Source organism: Ornithorhynchus anatinus, chromosome X1, assembly GCF_004115215.2.
Source record: "Ornithorhynchus anatinus isolate Pmale09 chromosome X1, mOrnAna1.pri.v4, whole genome shotgun sequence".
NCBI classification, from domain to species: Eukaryota; Metazoa; Chordata; class Mammalia; order Monotremata; family Ornithorhynchidae; genus Ornithorhynchus; species Ornithorhynchus anatinus.
In genome coordinates, this window is record NC_041749.1 from 29,050,123 (window position 1) to 29,065,842 (window position 15,720).

Genomic DNA, 15,720 nt, shown 5'->3' on the forward strand with positions numbered 1-15,720 from the left:
ATGGGAAGGGAGAGGGGGAGGAGCAGAGGGAGATGGGGGAAAAGAGGGTTAAGCTGCGGAGAGGTGGGGGGGGGGTGGTAGAGGGAGTAGAGGGAGAAGAGGAGCTCAGTCTGGGAAGGCCTCTTGGAGGAGGTGAGTTTTAAGTAGGGTTTTGAAGAGGGGAAGAGAATCAGTTTGGCGGAGGTGAGGAGGGAGGGCGTTCCGGGACCGCGGGAGGACGTGGCCCAGGGGTCGACGGCGGGATAGGCGAGACCGAGGGACGGCGAGGAGGTGGGCGGCGGAGGAGCGGAGCGTGCGGGGTGGGCGGTAGAAAGAGAGAAGGGAGGAGAGGTAGGAAGGAGTAAGGTGATGGAGAGCCTTGAAGCCTAGAGTGAGGAGTTTTTGTTTGGAGCGGAGGTTGATAGGCAACCACTGGAGTTGTTTAAGAAGGGGAGTGACATGCCCAGATGGTTTCTGCAGGAAGATGAGCCGGGCAGCGGAGTGAAGAATAGACCGGAGCGGGGCGAGAGAGGAGGAAGGGAGGTCAGAGAGAAGGCTGACACAGTAGTCTAGCGGGATATAATGAGAGCCCGTAGTGGTAAGGTAGCCGTCTGGGTGGAGAGGAAAGGGCAGATCTTAGCGATATTGTAAAGGTGAAACTGGTAGGTCTTGGTAACGGATAGGATGTGTGGGGTGAACGAGAGAGACGAGTCAAGGATGACACCGAGATTGCGGGCCTGAGAGACGGGAAGGATGGTCGTGCCATCGACAGTGATAGAGAAGTCTGGGAGAGGACCGGGTTTGGGAGGGAAGATGAGGAGCTCAGTCTTGCTCATGTTGAGTTTTAGGTGGCGGGCCGACATCCAGGTGGAGACGTCCCAGAGGCAGGAGGAGATGCGAACCCGAAGGGAGGGGGAGAGGACAGGGGCGGAGATGTAGATCTGCGTGTCATCTGCGTAGAGATGGTAGTCAAAGCCGTGAGAGCGGATGAGTTCACCGAGGGAGTGAGTGTAAATGGAGAACAGAAGAGGGCCAAGAACTGACTCTTGAGGAACTCCAACAGTTAAAGGATGGGAGGGGGAGGAGGCTCCAGTGAAGGAGACCGAGAATGACCGGCCAGAGAGGTAAGAGGAGAACCAGGAGAGGATGGAGTCTGTGAAGCCAAGGTGAGATAAGGTATAGAGGAGGAGGGGATGATCGACAGTGTCAAAGGCAGCAGAGAGGTCAAGGAGGATTAGAATTTATGCATTCATTTATTCTATTTGTCCATTTTTCCATTCTCTTTTTCCTCCAATCTGTAAATGACTTTGTGTCTGAATCCCCCCGGCCTGTGACTTGCTTTTTTTTTTTTCCAGACACCCGCTCGTGGGGCTGGTCGGGATATTGTTTTTTTGTCGGTAAAAAATGAAGGTATTCTTCATATAACCTCACTGTTGTACTCTCCCAAGTGCTTAGTACAGTGTTCTGCACATAGTAGGTGCTCAATAAAGACTCTTGACCGACTGAACTCCTTTATCAAATGCTTGAATGGACCCAGCCTTTTGGTGGACACAAAGTACAGATCTAGGTAAGACAGCACTGATTCATAGTTTAGTGGTCGCAAGAGGTAAAAGATAAGACTTAGTAAAAGTTGGGTGATTCCCATTTAAATTTTGTATTTCGGGGTCTGTGTTGTGCACTCTCCAAATACACAGTTATTTCAGGTTTGTTTTATTTTGGAGGCTGTGGGAATGGAAGTAAATTATCCAGACTTTACTCTCATGATTTGGAGTTTCATCTAAGAGAAGATCTTGTTTTATGTTGCACATTTTGTTGGTTTCTCCCATCCTGAGGGAATATTTCTCACCCTTTTCCTCTCAAAATTATACAAACAAAATCTGAGCACCCTCAATAATAGTAATTGTGGCATTTGTTAAGAGTTTACTCAGTGCCAAGCACTATACTAAATTCTGGGTTAGATAGAAGATAACCAAGTCGGACACAGTCCCCGTCCCTCATGTTAAAGTTGAAGGGGGAAGGAGAATGGGTATTTAATCCTCACTTTACAGGTGAGGAAACTGAGGCCCAGGGAAGTTAAGTGATTTGTCCAACGTCACACAGCAAGTAAGTGAAAGAGCTGGGATTAGAATATATGTCCTCTCCCAAACCCATGCTCTTTCCTCTAGGCCATGCTGCTTGCCCCACTGTTTCCTGGACTGCCCATCAGGCTATGAGCATATGCAGAAGGGCTTACGGAAGTTCAAAAGATCTGACACTGGAGTTGAGAAAGGGAAGCAGCAATTCCCATCGTTTCACTTTAATCCAGCCTAATGAATATTCTGCTGTAGAGTCTTCCTGGACACAAATCGCTCGAACTGTTTCCTGAAAGTTTTAATGCAATTGAATGATGAAACATTTGCATCCTGCAGAATTTATGCTGAGCCAGCTAATGTCAAGAAGGAGATTATACTGAAACTGTGTGGTGAATGAAGTGCCTTTATGGTTCCCTGATGCTCTGCTCTCATCTGCTGGGATTATCTGTGCTGAGAGTAGCATTATTGAATCTGAGTTTAGCAACCAGGTACCTAGCAGTATACATTAGTACAGCAAACCTCAGCAAAATTGGGATTTCCCTCTGCCACAGGGAACTTTTGAAAGCTGAGATCAAAGTTGTGGTGTTAGCCCTTAGGCAGAGATGGACCATGTATCCTTCCCTCTGAGAGGGTACAGAGATGAAGGCATTAGAGTGGCCCAGATAAGCCCATTTCGGGAGTGAAGGCTCCTTTGATGAGATCTTTCTAGTCCTCTTTGAAAATGCAATTTTAATCTCATCTGTAGTCTGGAGCATAGGTAATTCGAGTTCCATGGGCAGTTTCTAGGTTTACACTTTTTACATTACTTTTCACTTAAAAGCTTCTTTTGAAAAGAAACCTAGGCTCACTTTACATGGATTCTGTCTTCTTTCAGAAAGCTTTACCCTGGTAAAGAAAGGAACTCATGCACCTTTCAAAAAGGGAACCAACCAGATTATACAAGCACTATCTTCAGGATTGCTTGTTCAAAGAGAGGAAGATGGAGCCATTTGGACACATGTGACTGATTTTACCCCTGATTTTATGTTTTTCTGAGATTTTTGGAAAACATTAGGATCCTGCATTCTCTCTTCAGCCAACCCTGGCTCTTTTGGTGTTTCATATGAGTGACAGTCCATGCCTCTGCAGCTCCAGAGAAGGCAAATAATGCCTACTAATAGTAGAAATTGTATTAACGGAACCCATTGGGTGGTAAAAACTTGGGAAAGTAAAGCAGAAGTTAGAGACATGTCCTTTGCCCATAAGGAGCCTCAATATTGGAAAGAGCCATACAATGTTTTGCTGTTTCTTACAGATAATGTGAGGTGCAGGAGGTGGTCACTTTCTGTGATTTGTAGCCATGTAAGCAGTAAATGACAGGGTCTGAGGTGGTAGGCTTGTGAGAAACTACTCGGTGAGAGATTGACACACAGTAGGCTGGTGGTAATAAATAATAGGGCCTTTTCCCTAAGGAACAAAATATTTCACTGTCTTTACCTCACAGAGCAGCTCTGATTCCAGCTTTCCAGGGAAACCTTTCTAATCCCGACTCTGCCACTTGCCTGCAATGTGACCTTGGACAAATCACTTAGCTTCTCTTTGCCTCAGTTTCCTCAACTGTAAAATAGAGAATAAATACTTGTTCTTCATCCCTGCTAGATTTTGAGCCCCCAGTGGAATAGGGGCTTTGCCTGACCTGATTTTGTAGTCATATCAGTGTTTAGTACAGTGCTTGGCATACAGTAAGCACTTAGTAGATTCTTCTTCTTCTTCCTTCTTCCATCTTCTTTCTTCTTCTTTCCAAAGAAGTTGAGTTCCAGGCCCAGTGACTCATAAGAAAATACTGAAATGCCATCACCTTGTCAGAACAATGATCCATTCAGCTTTGACAGTGATCTGCTCTGCTGGTGGAAGTGTGCTTGGAGGAATCATGTCATGATGGTGCTCCTTGACAGTCATTCTAATGTTGAAGGCTGTTCAGCTAAAATCCCTAACTTTCCCCCTCTGCACCCTTACTTTCCTACAAGTGACTACCCATGGTTCTGCAAAGGTGTTCAACCTGCAAAACACAAAATACAAAATAAAAATATCTGTACACCTTCCTCCCTTTTCTGGAGGATGGGGGCAGGAGGGACTTTTGTCTTTGGAGGCGCTTTCAGGTCTCATTACCAAACAAACTGGGACTGTTGAGATAATAGAAAAGAGGTTGAATTGTTGCGAGAAGAGGAATGAGCAGGAAAGAAAACTCCATTGAGGTGGGACTTTCACTGGGCAATTAACTTCTCTGTGCCTCAGTTTCCTCATCTGTAAAATGTTCTTTATATTTTACAGCTACATTTTTCTCTCTCTCTAGGGAAGGGTGCAAGACATTGCTTTGAATGTTTTTTTCTGAGTCCTAGGGAGACCAAAAAGTTTCATAACAGTTTGGGTGTGTTTGAAGAAAAATGAGTTATCTCTCTACATGAGAGAACAACCATTAAACAGTGAACTTCTGGCCTATCATCTATCATGTGGTGGTTGACAAGAGACATATGCAGTTCAGATCGAAGAGACACTTAGCATTGCTCTCAGCAGCCATATCTGATGCCTTCTGTCATTTGGTAAATTTTTCTTGCTCTCTGACAGCTCCCAGGTACAGCTAGGAGGATGGGACATAAGATGACTCTAAAAACACACATTTTCCATTTCCTTTGGAAGCTATTTGTTTGCAGAGGAGCAGAACCTGTGAAGATTTGTGGTCGCCTGAGATAGGGTTAGGGAAGGAGGCCAGATAAATTAGGAATTGATCCAAGCCTTCTGATGACCCAAGCTTCTTCACACAAACTGCTCTTGCATTTTGCCTTATTTTAAATTTCCCTGCTGTGTCCCTTTGTTTTAGGCCAAGGCTAGAGGCTGGAAGGGTTGAACTGTGACAAGAGAGACCATTCTTGTGGTGTATTCCATCTGGCTGGAAGCAGGATCAACTAGAAATTGTTAAGGGGAAATGCAAAAATCTCCATGCTATTCTGCAGATTCCAAAGAAGTTCATAGAGCGGGACTCAGCATCTCAATTAAATGGGGATTTCAACACTATGGCCTCATGTTCTCTCTACATCCACGTCGGACAGTGTCCAATATGCATGTATTATACAGTACAGTGTATGTGCAGTACAATGCTTGACACATAGTGAGCTCTTAGTAAATATCACAATTATTATTATTAGCCCACTATTTGGGGACTAAGTGGGTTGAAATTTACTCATGTGAAAGCATTTTTTTCCTTTCTTTTCAATTTCATTTTGTCTCTGGTTTTAAGATAAACAGTCTTTCTGACTTCTGGATGCTGCTGATCCCCAAACAATCTGGTTGAGTGAGCTTAGTTCCTCTTGAGAGCAGAGTTGAATGTTTCTTTCTTGCTGTCTGGGTCCTTTATGGCCGAGTAGTGGCTTCCCTACAGTAATCCTGCAGCCAGGAGGAGCTGGAGAGAGTGACTTATATGTTGCAAGCCTTTCCTAAGCTTTCTGAGAGAGTATTAGGGCTCCTTTCCAAAGAGATTCTTTTTTTAACCTTGCGAACCCTGGACAATCTCTCTTGAGCGTTCTTTGATTTATTGTTACCTCTCCGGGAGAACTGACCCAGTATGTGTTGAGAAGGCAGAGAAATGCTTCCTCAGCCCCTTGAGGAGTAAATCTGCCTTGCCCTAGATAATTATGTTCAGCTTGTTTCTGCAAGAGCATGCTCTTCCCTTAGTGGGGAGATCAAGGTTCTGAAATTTCTCTGGAGTCACAATCCACTCAGAGTCATGGATAGTTATGGGGGGCTCTTTGGCTACAGAGGACTTTGAATACAAGAAACAGACCCATAAAGGAAGCCTAGGGAAATTCCCCTGAGGTTTAAATTGTACTCAGAAGCAAGAATCAACTTGACATACATAAGGTCATGAGAAGCATCATCGCCTAGTAGATAGAGTACAGGCCTGAGAGTCAGAAGGACCTGGGTTTTAATACCAGTTTCACCACTTGTCTGCTCTGTGACCGTGGCCAAGTCACTTAATTTCTCTGGCCTCATTTACCTCATTTATAAAATGGGGATTGAGACTGTAAGCCCCGTGTGGGCCAGGAACTGTTTCCAGCCTGATAAGCTTGTATCTACCCTAGTGCTTAGTACAGTGCCTGGCACCTAGTAAGCCCTTAAGAAATACCATTAAAAAAAAGCAAAGGAAAATTCCCATAGCCTATATATTGATAACTTGAAAATTGCTAAATCCATGTCTGGAATCTAATGAAGCACAACTTGGCTTCTGTTATTCTTAGGTACCTGTTTGCTCCAGGTTACACAGAAACTCATTACTCCGAGAGTGGAGCCCCTCAAACCTCCACTTTGAAAAATAGGGTAAGTAATTATGATCTCGATTCTAAGCCTTTTTTGTTGGGAACTGGGGAGAAAGAGCAGAGGATGCTTTGAGACGCCGCTAAGAGCTTCTGAAGGCGATTGATCTCTTCTGGACTGGGACCTCCTCCGACATTCAGATCTGTCAGGGGGTTGAAAGGCATGGACCTCACAGGCGGAGGTTTATTGCAGCCCAGAACCACTGTGCAGTGGGCAAGCCTCTGCTCAGGAGGGCTCCTCTGTGTCTGCGCTTGTGTGGATGTTGGTAACTGAGTGGGATGGGATTTGCTAAAGGAGATTAAACAATCTAGTGATTTTGATGCCGCCTGCAGCTGGCAGAGGAGAGATATTCTTTATAATCTCCAGAGCCGGAACTTCCTCAGCTCAGAGTTGAGACTCTCGCTCTCTCTCTCTTTCTCTCCTCCCTCTCTGCCCCGGAGTTGAAACCCGTTCCCTGCTCTGCCGGCTCTGGCTGTTTGCCCTCATTTGGAAGGCCCCAGCTGGTGCCAGATGGCTCCTGTTCAGAAAAGTCTACATGAACAGCCTGGCCTGGAGCTCCCGCTGCAGCTCCAAGATCTAGCTGGGTTGGCCATAGTCTGTAAAAGAAAAAGGAGATAAAGACCATGAGATCACCCCTCCTGGTAGAGTTTCTCAGTCCACGGGGACTATGGAGTCAAAGGCGCATGGAATGGTGAGACTACAAGGACCCTGCTGCTCTGTTTGTCTCCCAGCCTTCCTTGTGAAGAACTTTCAGGTGCAGTTAGTTTTATCCTTTAAATTGGCCTCTGTCTGAGGCCACTGCCAGCACCTTTGCAGGCCAGGGGCCAAGTCCTGAGGTCTCCTCTTTTGCTACTGGAGATCTGTAGACTTTAAGCTCATTTTGGGCAGAGAGTGTATGTTCCAACTCCGTTGTATTGTACTCTCCCAAGTGCTTAGTACAGTGATCAATAAATGTGATTGGAAAGATCCTGCCAAAGGGGCCATGAGGGAGGTAATCAGAGGCTATTGGCAGTGGCAAACCTGCCCCCAGAGTGAGTAATAACTCATAATTGTGGTAACTGTTAAGCGCTTACTATATGCCAGGCACTGTACCAAGTGCTGTGGTAGATACAAGTAAAGTGTGTTAGACAGAGTCCCTGTCCCTGTGGGATTCACAGTCTTAATCTCCACTTTACAGGTGAGGGAGCGGAGGCCCAGAGAAATTGTGACTTGCCCAAGGTCCTTCTGACTCCCAGGCCTGGTAGCCACGTAATCCTTCCTCCCATCCTTCTTCCTCTGCCTCCCCCTCCCCTCCCCCAGAGGATGGGCATGGGGGCCAGGGAAGCTAGGAGAGAGGGAAACTCCAACTGGCAGTCTTTTGGGGGTAGCAGTGCTAAGGATGACAACAAAGCAGGAGAGAGAAACCCGGAGATCCTTTCCCAGCCCTACCCAATCCCACCCATTTTCCCCAACTACAAAGACACCCTCTCATCTACTTCAGTAGGCGTCTAACAAGGAACCTGGGCGTGTATCCAGACTCAGCTCTAGTCAGTCAGTAACATGTACATGTAACAGTAACATGTTCACATATGCCCAGCTCATGGGCAGTCAGCTCGGATTCGCCATTCATTCATTCATTCATTCATCGTATTTATTGTGTACTTACTGTGTGCAGAGCACTCTACTTCTTGCAGAATTCAACTGCAGAATCTACACGCAGGTCGGTTGCTGAAACACAAGGACAGTTTTGGGTTGTTTACATTATTTAAGTGGCTTATGTTTAGAGAAACAACGGGGTTAGGAACTTCACAGAGTTTCCTAGACATCAGTGTCATCGCCACTGTCAGTCCATTTCCTTTCTCCAGTCTTGATGGATTTCAGTGGATTTTCTTCTTTCAAATCCCCCAGCCTCAAATGAGAAATAGGAGTTGAAGTCATCCAGTTGCTTGAGTTTTGACCCAACCCTGCCCCAAATTCAGTCTCGATTTGCCAAAGGCCCAGAGGGAGGCTGGTCTGTAATCTAAGCCCCAAAGAGCTCTCAGACTGCAACGGATGCCATCATTGATGGTGGGGGTTTGATTGTTTTGATTATTGCTATTTATGGGCTCATTGGTTTCCTGTTCTCCTTCTCAGTTCCAATGGCTTTATTTAGAAATGACTGGTACTGATTTTCCAGAGCTGGCAAACCAGCAGGCCAGAGAGCACTGTGAAAACGGAACAGTCATGTTGATAGAGTATTCTTCACACAATTTCCCCCTTCCTTTATCTCTTCTATGGTGAGTGTCTGGTGTGGTTCCCTCTTGGCAGGGAAAACCCTGAGCACCTCGGTGTGAGCGAGACTGCATAACTGCTTGTGACAGTGATTTACAGTTGGGGGTGATGAGATTGGTTTGTAGATTACAGGCCTGAGAGTCAGTGAGGTTTCTGGAGAAGCAGCTCAGCCTAAAGCCTTCTGTTTTTCGTGTTGCAAAAACATGATGTCCACACCTGTGGATGTCAGAGTAAGTCCAAAAAGGAGAGATAGTGCAATGATCCTTGTATCATCTGCCAAAGTTGTGTTTATTTGAAAAAAACACATACGTGCCAGATGTTTTAAGGAAACTCAGCCCAGTGGCCAAAATATTTCATCCAGACACTGACCAGGCTCTAGTCACAATTGCTCTGGCCCCATGTATTGTGGCCTCCTTGCAGAAGTAGCACTCATACAGATAGATTACAGGCCTGGGAGTCAGAAGGACATGGGTTCTAATTCCAGCTCCACCACATGTCTGTTTTGTGACTTAGGGTATGTCACTTAACTTTTCTGGGCCTCAGTTACCGCATCTGTAAAATGGGGATTAATGCTGAGAGCTCCATGTGGGACATGGATTAAGAGTGTGAGCCCTATGTGAGACAGGGACTGGGTCCCACCTGATTAACTTGTATTTATCCCAGAGTTTAGAACAGTGCTTGACCCATAGTGCTTAACAAGTACCATAATATTAGCACCAGTATTAATAATGATAATTATAATAATAATATAATTATTATTATTATTCATTTGGAGGGAACCCATAATTCTTTTCCTTTCAGCCTTTCTTATAATGTCATAGAATCAGGGTCTCTCCTGAGTTGTCTCATCCATGTATCCTATCTTCCTCGACCTTTCTGTCCTTTATTGGATTGGGAGTAAAAAAATGCTTAGTATCATCAAGTACTGCCATGGAAAAATTGATTTTCTGCTGGAAATGGACATGTTTGAAGATTCTCCTCTTTGCTCTTCACTTGATGGTCATGTCTTCACCTTCCAGGACCGGTGTTTTTACCACGGGACAGTGAGAGGAATGGAACAGTCCAGTGTCACACTGAGCACATGCCAAGGGATTCGGTAAGGAGAGGGGAGGGTGCCGGCTTGGGAGATGCCATATCCCCTCCTGAAGGTTCCATCTCAGCCATTTAGGGCCATCATTTTCTTAGCCCCAGGGACTTTTTTATAATTCAGATAGAAGTTTCAAAATGTTACGCATTCCATCACGAAATCTTGGTTAAAGATCATGTTTTTTTTTAGTGTTTAAAAAAGGGTCCTGGGTTGATTGGGCCCATGTCTGTAAGAGGTATAAACTACACACAATCCAGAAACCTAGTTTTACCGATAACCTCAGTCCCTTCCCCTACCAGATGTCCCCCCATCCATAACAAGCAGCAAAATGGAGGGATTTGAGTTTCATTGCTCCGTGTTCTTTTTTTTAATGGTATTTATTAAGTGCTTACCGGGTGTCCAGCAGTCTTCTAAGTGCCGGGGTAGGTGCAGGTTTATCAGGTTAGGCACAGTCCCTGTCCCCCATGGAGCTCACAGTCTAAGAGGGAGGAAGAATTTCATCCCTATTTTTTACAGATGAAGAGAGTGAGGCATAGAGAAGTTAAGTGACTTGCCCAAGGTCACACAGCAGGCAAGTGGCAGAGCCAGAATTAGAACCCAGGACCTCTGGCTCCCAGGGCCATGCTTTATCCTCTAGGTCATGCTGCTCCTGGTCACAGTGGCTTGAACATCAATGAGGTAGCCAAAGGTGGGCATCAGGAGGGAGAAGAAGAGAGATGAGGCTGGAGAATCCAACTAAATAGATCCTGGATAATCCAGATTTAACTTTATTGAACTCTGCCATGATCTTTGTTCAGGCCTCTCGCACAGTAGGCCCTTAATAAATACCGTTCGTCAATTGACTGTCTGAATATGATGTTGGAAAAGGAATAATGATTTGAACACAGACTCCTACGTGAATCACCTTTCTTTTAGGTTTTTGAAAGCTTTTGCCTGCAGCCATTGTACTGTTTTTCCAACAGTCCCTAGACCCTAAATCCTTCTTTCATCTGTCTTAGTGCCTTGGATTCTGGGATCCTATGATAGGCTAACAGGTCATGGGTCCCAGGACAGCCAGCCCATCCATCTACCCGAGGCCCGAGGCCCAGATATCCCTACACATATTTCAGATCTCTAGCATCTGTTAATTAGTAGGATGCCGATTGTTTGTGGCCTCCGTAGCAAAGCTGTTTGGAAAGCTGGCTGATGGGAATTAATACAGTCAGGAAACAGTTTTTGCCAGAAAGTTAAAAGAAAACAACAGAAAAATCCTCTCAAGTGTTATGAATAAGTCAAAATTTCTTGTGGTGCAAACAGGGTAAACTGTAGCCACCTGCAGTTTATGAGGACATAATACATTTCCCATGAAGAGGAAGGGAATTTGCAGGTGTGACCTGATACTCCCTGGTCTCAGCTTCTACGGAAGCACCAGGAATTCTGCTCAGTGCACACTCAGCCTCTTGTAAATCTTCCTGATCCCGGACAGTGTGGTGAGATGGGGACCCACACATGTTTTCACTTTGCTTTCTCAGTTCTCTGGGCCCCGGCCCTTTGGGACTAGAGCCCCCAGCATTGATTCTAGAGGCTGATTTAGGAGAAAGCTTTTACAACTAGAAAGCTAATAGCAAGATTCCAGTGGGAAACTGAGCTTTAGCAGGTTTTGAGCTCAGTGCTTGGGATTGGGCTTCTGTTTTAATATAACACCAGAGTCACCGCAAGATGGTCAAACATCTCTGCAATGGAAAATCTCCATGGCAATGGCTTTTCTCACACCAAGAAGTATGTCCTCTGATTTTGGTAAATGTGTATCATTTGTTCAGAAGAGAATCCTGCGTCTCTATGAAACAAATGAAGAGGAATTCTGCTCAGTCTCATTCCGGGCTCTCTCTCCAGCTCAGAAGCTGCTGCCAGAAGTCTGCGAGCCCTCCTCCTCAAAGCGGTTTTCTCATTCTGGGACAGGAGAGCTGCAAGGACAGGACAGTAGGGTGCTGAACTTGGCACTCCTGCTCACTGTTGCTGCTGCTGCTGATGGTATTTGTTAAGTGCTTACTATGTGTCAAGCACTGGGGTAGATAAAGCTAATCGAGTTGGACACTGTCCATGTCCCACATAGGGCTCACAGCATTGATTCCCGTTTACAGACGAGGTAACTGAGGCACAGTGATTTTATTTGATCACAGTAAAGTGATTTGTCCAAAGGCACACAATCGACAATTGGCGGAGCCAGGATTAGAACCCATGTATTTCTGACTCGCAGGCGCATGCTCTATCCCACTAGACTCTTGCTGCTTCTCGTTAGACCACACGGCTTTTCTTGCCAGGAGTCAGAGGGTAGTGGGTGGCATTACGGGAGAGGTGGCAAACCACCGCGTCTCGTATTTCTCCCACTTGGAGCCTTCCCCTACACGTGTCACCTGCGGAATGGCTCTGCCCACCAGCCCTCCCTAGAACTGGACGGGAGAAGTCGTCGAGAACCCTTGGGCTTCATTAACAAGATGTATATGCCGCTTGCTAAAATTGAGTAGCCAGTCCTGTTAAATGAGTCAAAAAGATTGCCAGCTCCATTTTACTCTAGGCTTCAAGCATATGATGAGCTATTGGGAGAATTACTTTTTTTGTCTGGAAGATGGGACAAATAAGGATGGGCTGCAATTGAAGGAAGAAGGTTTAGGTTAGATGCTAAGAGGTACTTCAAAATGTAAGGAGACTGGAGTTTTTTACTGAGAGAGTTTGTAGTATCTCCTTAAGGAAGTTGTTTTTTGTTGTTTTTTTTAAAGTAGGAAATGGTCCTTTTGGCATAGAGGCAGAGGGGTGGATTAAATGACCTCTAGAGTTCTCTAAAAGGGGGAATGAATGAGTAAAAACTAGGGCAGGTAAATTTGGGAGCTGACTGACGTGATTACTGAAGGATTTCGATGAAGCTGAACATGGCAGAGTCCCAGAGCCGCGGGTCTCATTTTCACGAGCACTCATAGTAGTCTATCAGAAACTCGCACCTGTTAAATGGGCCATTTGAGCTGTGCATTCAGGGGGGATCTTGGCTGAAGGGAGAGGCACCCAGAAGCTCAGGAGTTTAGTTTGAGTCTCCTCTCTTGCAGGCACACAGCCCAGACAGTTCCAATTTACTTCATTAGTATGATTTCATTTTCATAAAACTATAGTGCTGAATGGTGGCAGATGAGGAGCCCTTTTGGCCTCCTAGATGGCTGACTTCCTCCCTGCCTCTCCCCGCTTCCCAGCGCTAGGTCTGCCAGCACCAATATTTAACAAATTAGATTAACTGACTCTCCTAATAGGATAAATGGCTGGTCCCCGCTCAAGGAAAGACATTAGCGAGCTGGATGGCTATTGGTTGCAGCAAGGGCTGAAGGAGGCAGCTCTGCAGAAGAATCAATCCCTCAAGGTCAGAATGGGGTTTGTGAAAGGGTGACAGTCCTTCCCATTCTAGCACTGTTCTAGTAGTGTTTGAACCCCTGTTGCCTCTCAGGCAGAACAAATGGGACAGCTATTCAGGACCCTGCCAACTTTGCAGGACGCTTGAGACTTGCTGAGCAGGGGGTTTGGAGGATGGAGGGTAAGAGGGTCACTTAGCTGCCAGAATAGAGAACTCTCTTCATCAGTCAGTGAAGCTTCTCTACCATGCCTCGTCTCTCTCCTCGCACCCCTCCTGACAAAATGAGGGTGCACAGCAAGAGGAAAGATGGAGGAGCTTCTCTTGGGCTAGTCTCCTTTCATTGTAACTCTTCTCCATTGAGATCCCTAAGCTCAAGAGAAACAAGGGCTCATCCTTTCTGGAAAGCTGCATGGTGTTCCTCTTGGCTGGAGAAGAGGCTGGAGAAGACACAGGGAATGGAATCATTTTTCACTTCAGCATTATCCTGGCTGGAGTTGGGAATGGATACTGGAAGAGACAGGATGTATAGTTGATTTTTTTCCCACCTGATTGGGCCCCAGCCTGATCAAACTCCCCGGCCGGCACCAAAGCTTGGTCGTATCCCATAGGAGCTGTTCACGGAAGGAAAGAGGTAGGCAGTTTCTGTGGCAAGGATTACTGTATAGGCTGGGGAGGTGCAGCACTGTAAAGGCAGAGAAGATTTGCTTTGGATGGAACCTGAAATCAGGGATTATGTGCCAGGGCGTGTCAGAAGTCTCTTCTCCCTGGCATCTTTGGAGTTTCCAGTGGCGAGAGACTTTACTTGGAATAGGTCAAGATGGAAGCAATTGTTCCCAGAGGAGATAGAAATGCTGACCCAGGAAGAAGGATTCCTCTCAGAGGAAGGAGACTTGGTATGCATCTGACTGGTGAACTGAATTTGAATTTTCCTTTTGAGTTTTTCATATGGGTGAGTGGGATTGGGCTAGATCAGAGGCCATGGAGGATCGATTTAAGGATGCTCGCTGGCTGATGGGGGCAGAGATGCCTATCGACAGGAGCAGGCATCCTCCTTGCTGATCCTCGGCCAGATTCCTTCCAGGAATGATATAGTATTTACTTATATTAATGTCTGTCTCCCCTGTCCACAACAGGCTTACAGTCTAGAGGGGAACATGTTACCCCAACTTTGTTATAGTGTATTATCCCAAGTGCTGAGTACAGTGCTGTGCGTACTCTAAATGCTCAATAAATATGACTGATTCCAGGACTCTTTACCATCAAAGTGAAAGCCTTGAACACTGCTTGACCTTGAATTTTTCCTTGCTGTCTTCCATGCAAAGAAGGCTGGAATCCAGGATGAGGAATTGGGCATCTGACTAGAGAACCAGGAGTTCATGTCTGCTGCCATCCTTCCTCTGGGTTAGAGAAGCAGTGTGGCCTTGTGAAAAGAGTACAGATATAGGAGTCAGAGGATCTGGGTTCTAATCTGCCTCTGCCACTTGTCTGCTGTGTGACCTTGGACAAGTCATCTAACTTCTCTGGGCCTCAGTTCCCTCATCTGCAAAATGGGTATTTAATACCTCTTCTCTGTCCTACTTAGACTGTAAGCCCCATGTGGAACCTGATCATCTTGTATCTACGCCAGTGTTTGACACATAATAAGCACTTAACAAATATCGAAATTATTATTGTATTGTAATTCTTGAGAAAGACACTTTAAAGTGAACTATGGTTTTCCCACTTGTGAGAGGGATGATAGTCTTTTCAGTATGACCCAGTGGAAAGAGCATGGGCCTTGGGAGACATGGGACCTTAGTTCTACTCTTATTCTGGCACTGGTTTACTGTGTGACCTTTACCTCTTTAGGCCTCAGTTTTCTTATCTGAAAAATGGGGGTAAACTACATCATGAGTCCTATGTTGTAGAGGGACCGGATCTGATCCTATAACCTTATATCTACCCCGGTGTCTAGCACATAGTGGGCACTTACATATGCCTTGATTAAATATTGTAACTCTTGGAAGGCCCTTTTACTTAGATAACACAGCGTAGGGTTCTGGGACCGTTTTTCTCTTGTGTGACAGTTCATCCTTGTGTTTCTTCTCCTTCTGATAGAGGCCTCATTGTCGTGAGCCATAACCTTAGTTACATCATGGAGCCTCTTCCTGGGGACCAAGAAAGGCACCTGATTTATAGGTTGGAGCATCTGAAGTTTCCTCAGGGGACCTGCAGGCAGGTGCACTCCACATCCGCTGCTATGGACTGGCTTACTCATTTTACTAGCCAGGCCAAGGCAGGTCATGGCAGGGTGAGTTTCTGTCTGGAGCTGGGGCTTCACAACTCTGTTTGGGAGTTTCCCATTGGTGTGGGATTTGGGGTTCCATGGGATTGATCAAACTGGGGCCACTCTCCTATAATGAGGTGTCCGTAGCCCCCTCGTTTTCTTCTTTCCCCCAGCATTCCAGACTCCCCCAGAAAATTCCAGCTCCCACTATCCATGGCACATTTCTTCTCTTCCCCATGGACCATTGCTAGTACATACAGTCAAAATTTGATTATTTGCATATTTAAAGTATCTTTCTTTAGTATCTGGAAGGTTTTCACAAGTTCACATGCCTTCTCTTATGTTT

At 45.8% G+C, this 15,720-nt stretch overlaps 1 protein-coding gene across 1 annotated transcript in view; it reads left to right on the forward strand.

Moving 5' to 3' along the window:
- ADAM19 (ADAM metallopeptidase domain 19) overlaps positions 1–15,720 on the forward strand; it is a 75,128-nt gene that overhangs the window by 30,082 nt on the left and 29,326 nt on the right. Inside the window, exons 4-6 of the mRNA XM_007655294.3 lie at positions 6,323–6,401; positions 9,668–9,744; positions 15,206–15,398. Coding sequence (XP_007653484.2) covers positions 6,323–6,401; positions 9,668–9,744; positions 15,206–15,398 — 349 coding nt within the window. The remainder of the gene's footprint in view (positions 1–6,322; positions 6,402–9,667; positions 9,745–15,205; positions 15,399–15,720) is intronic.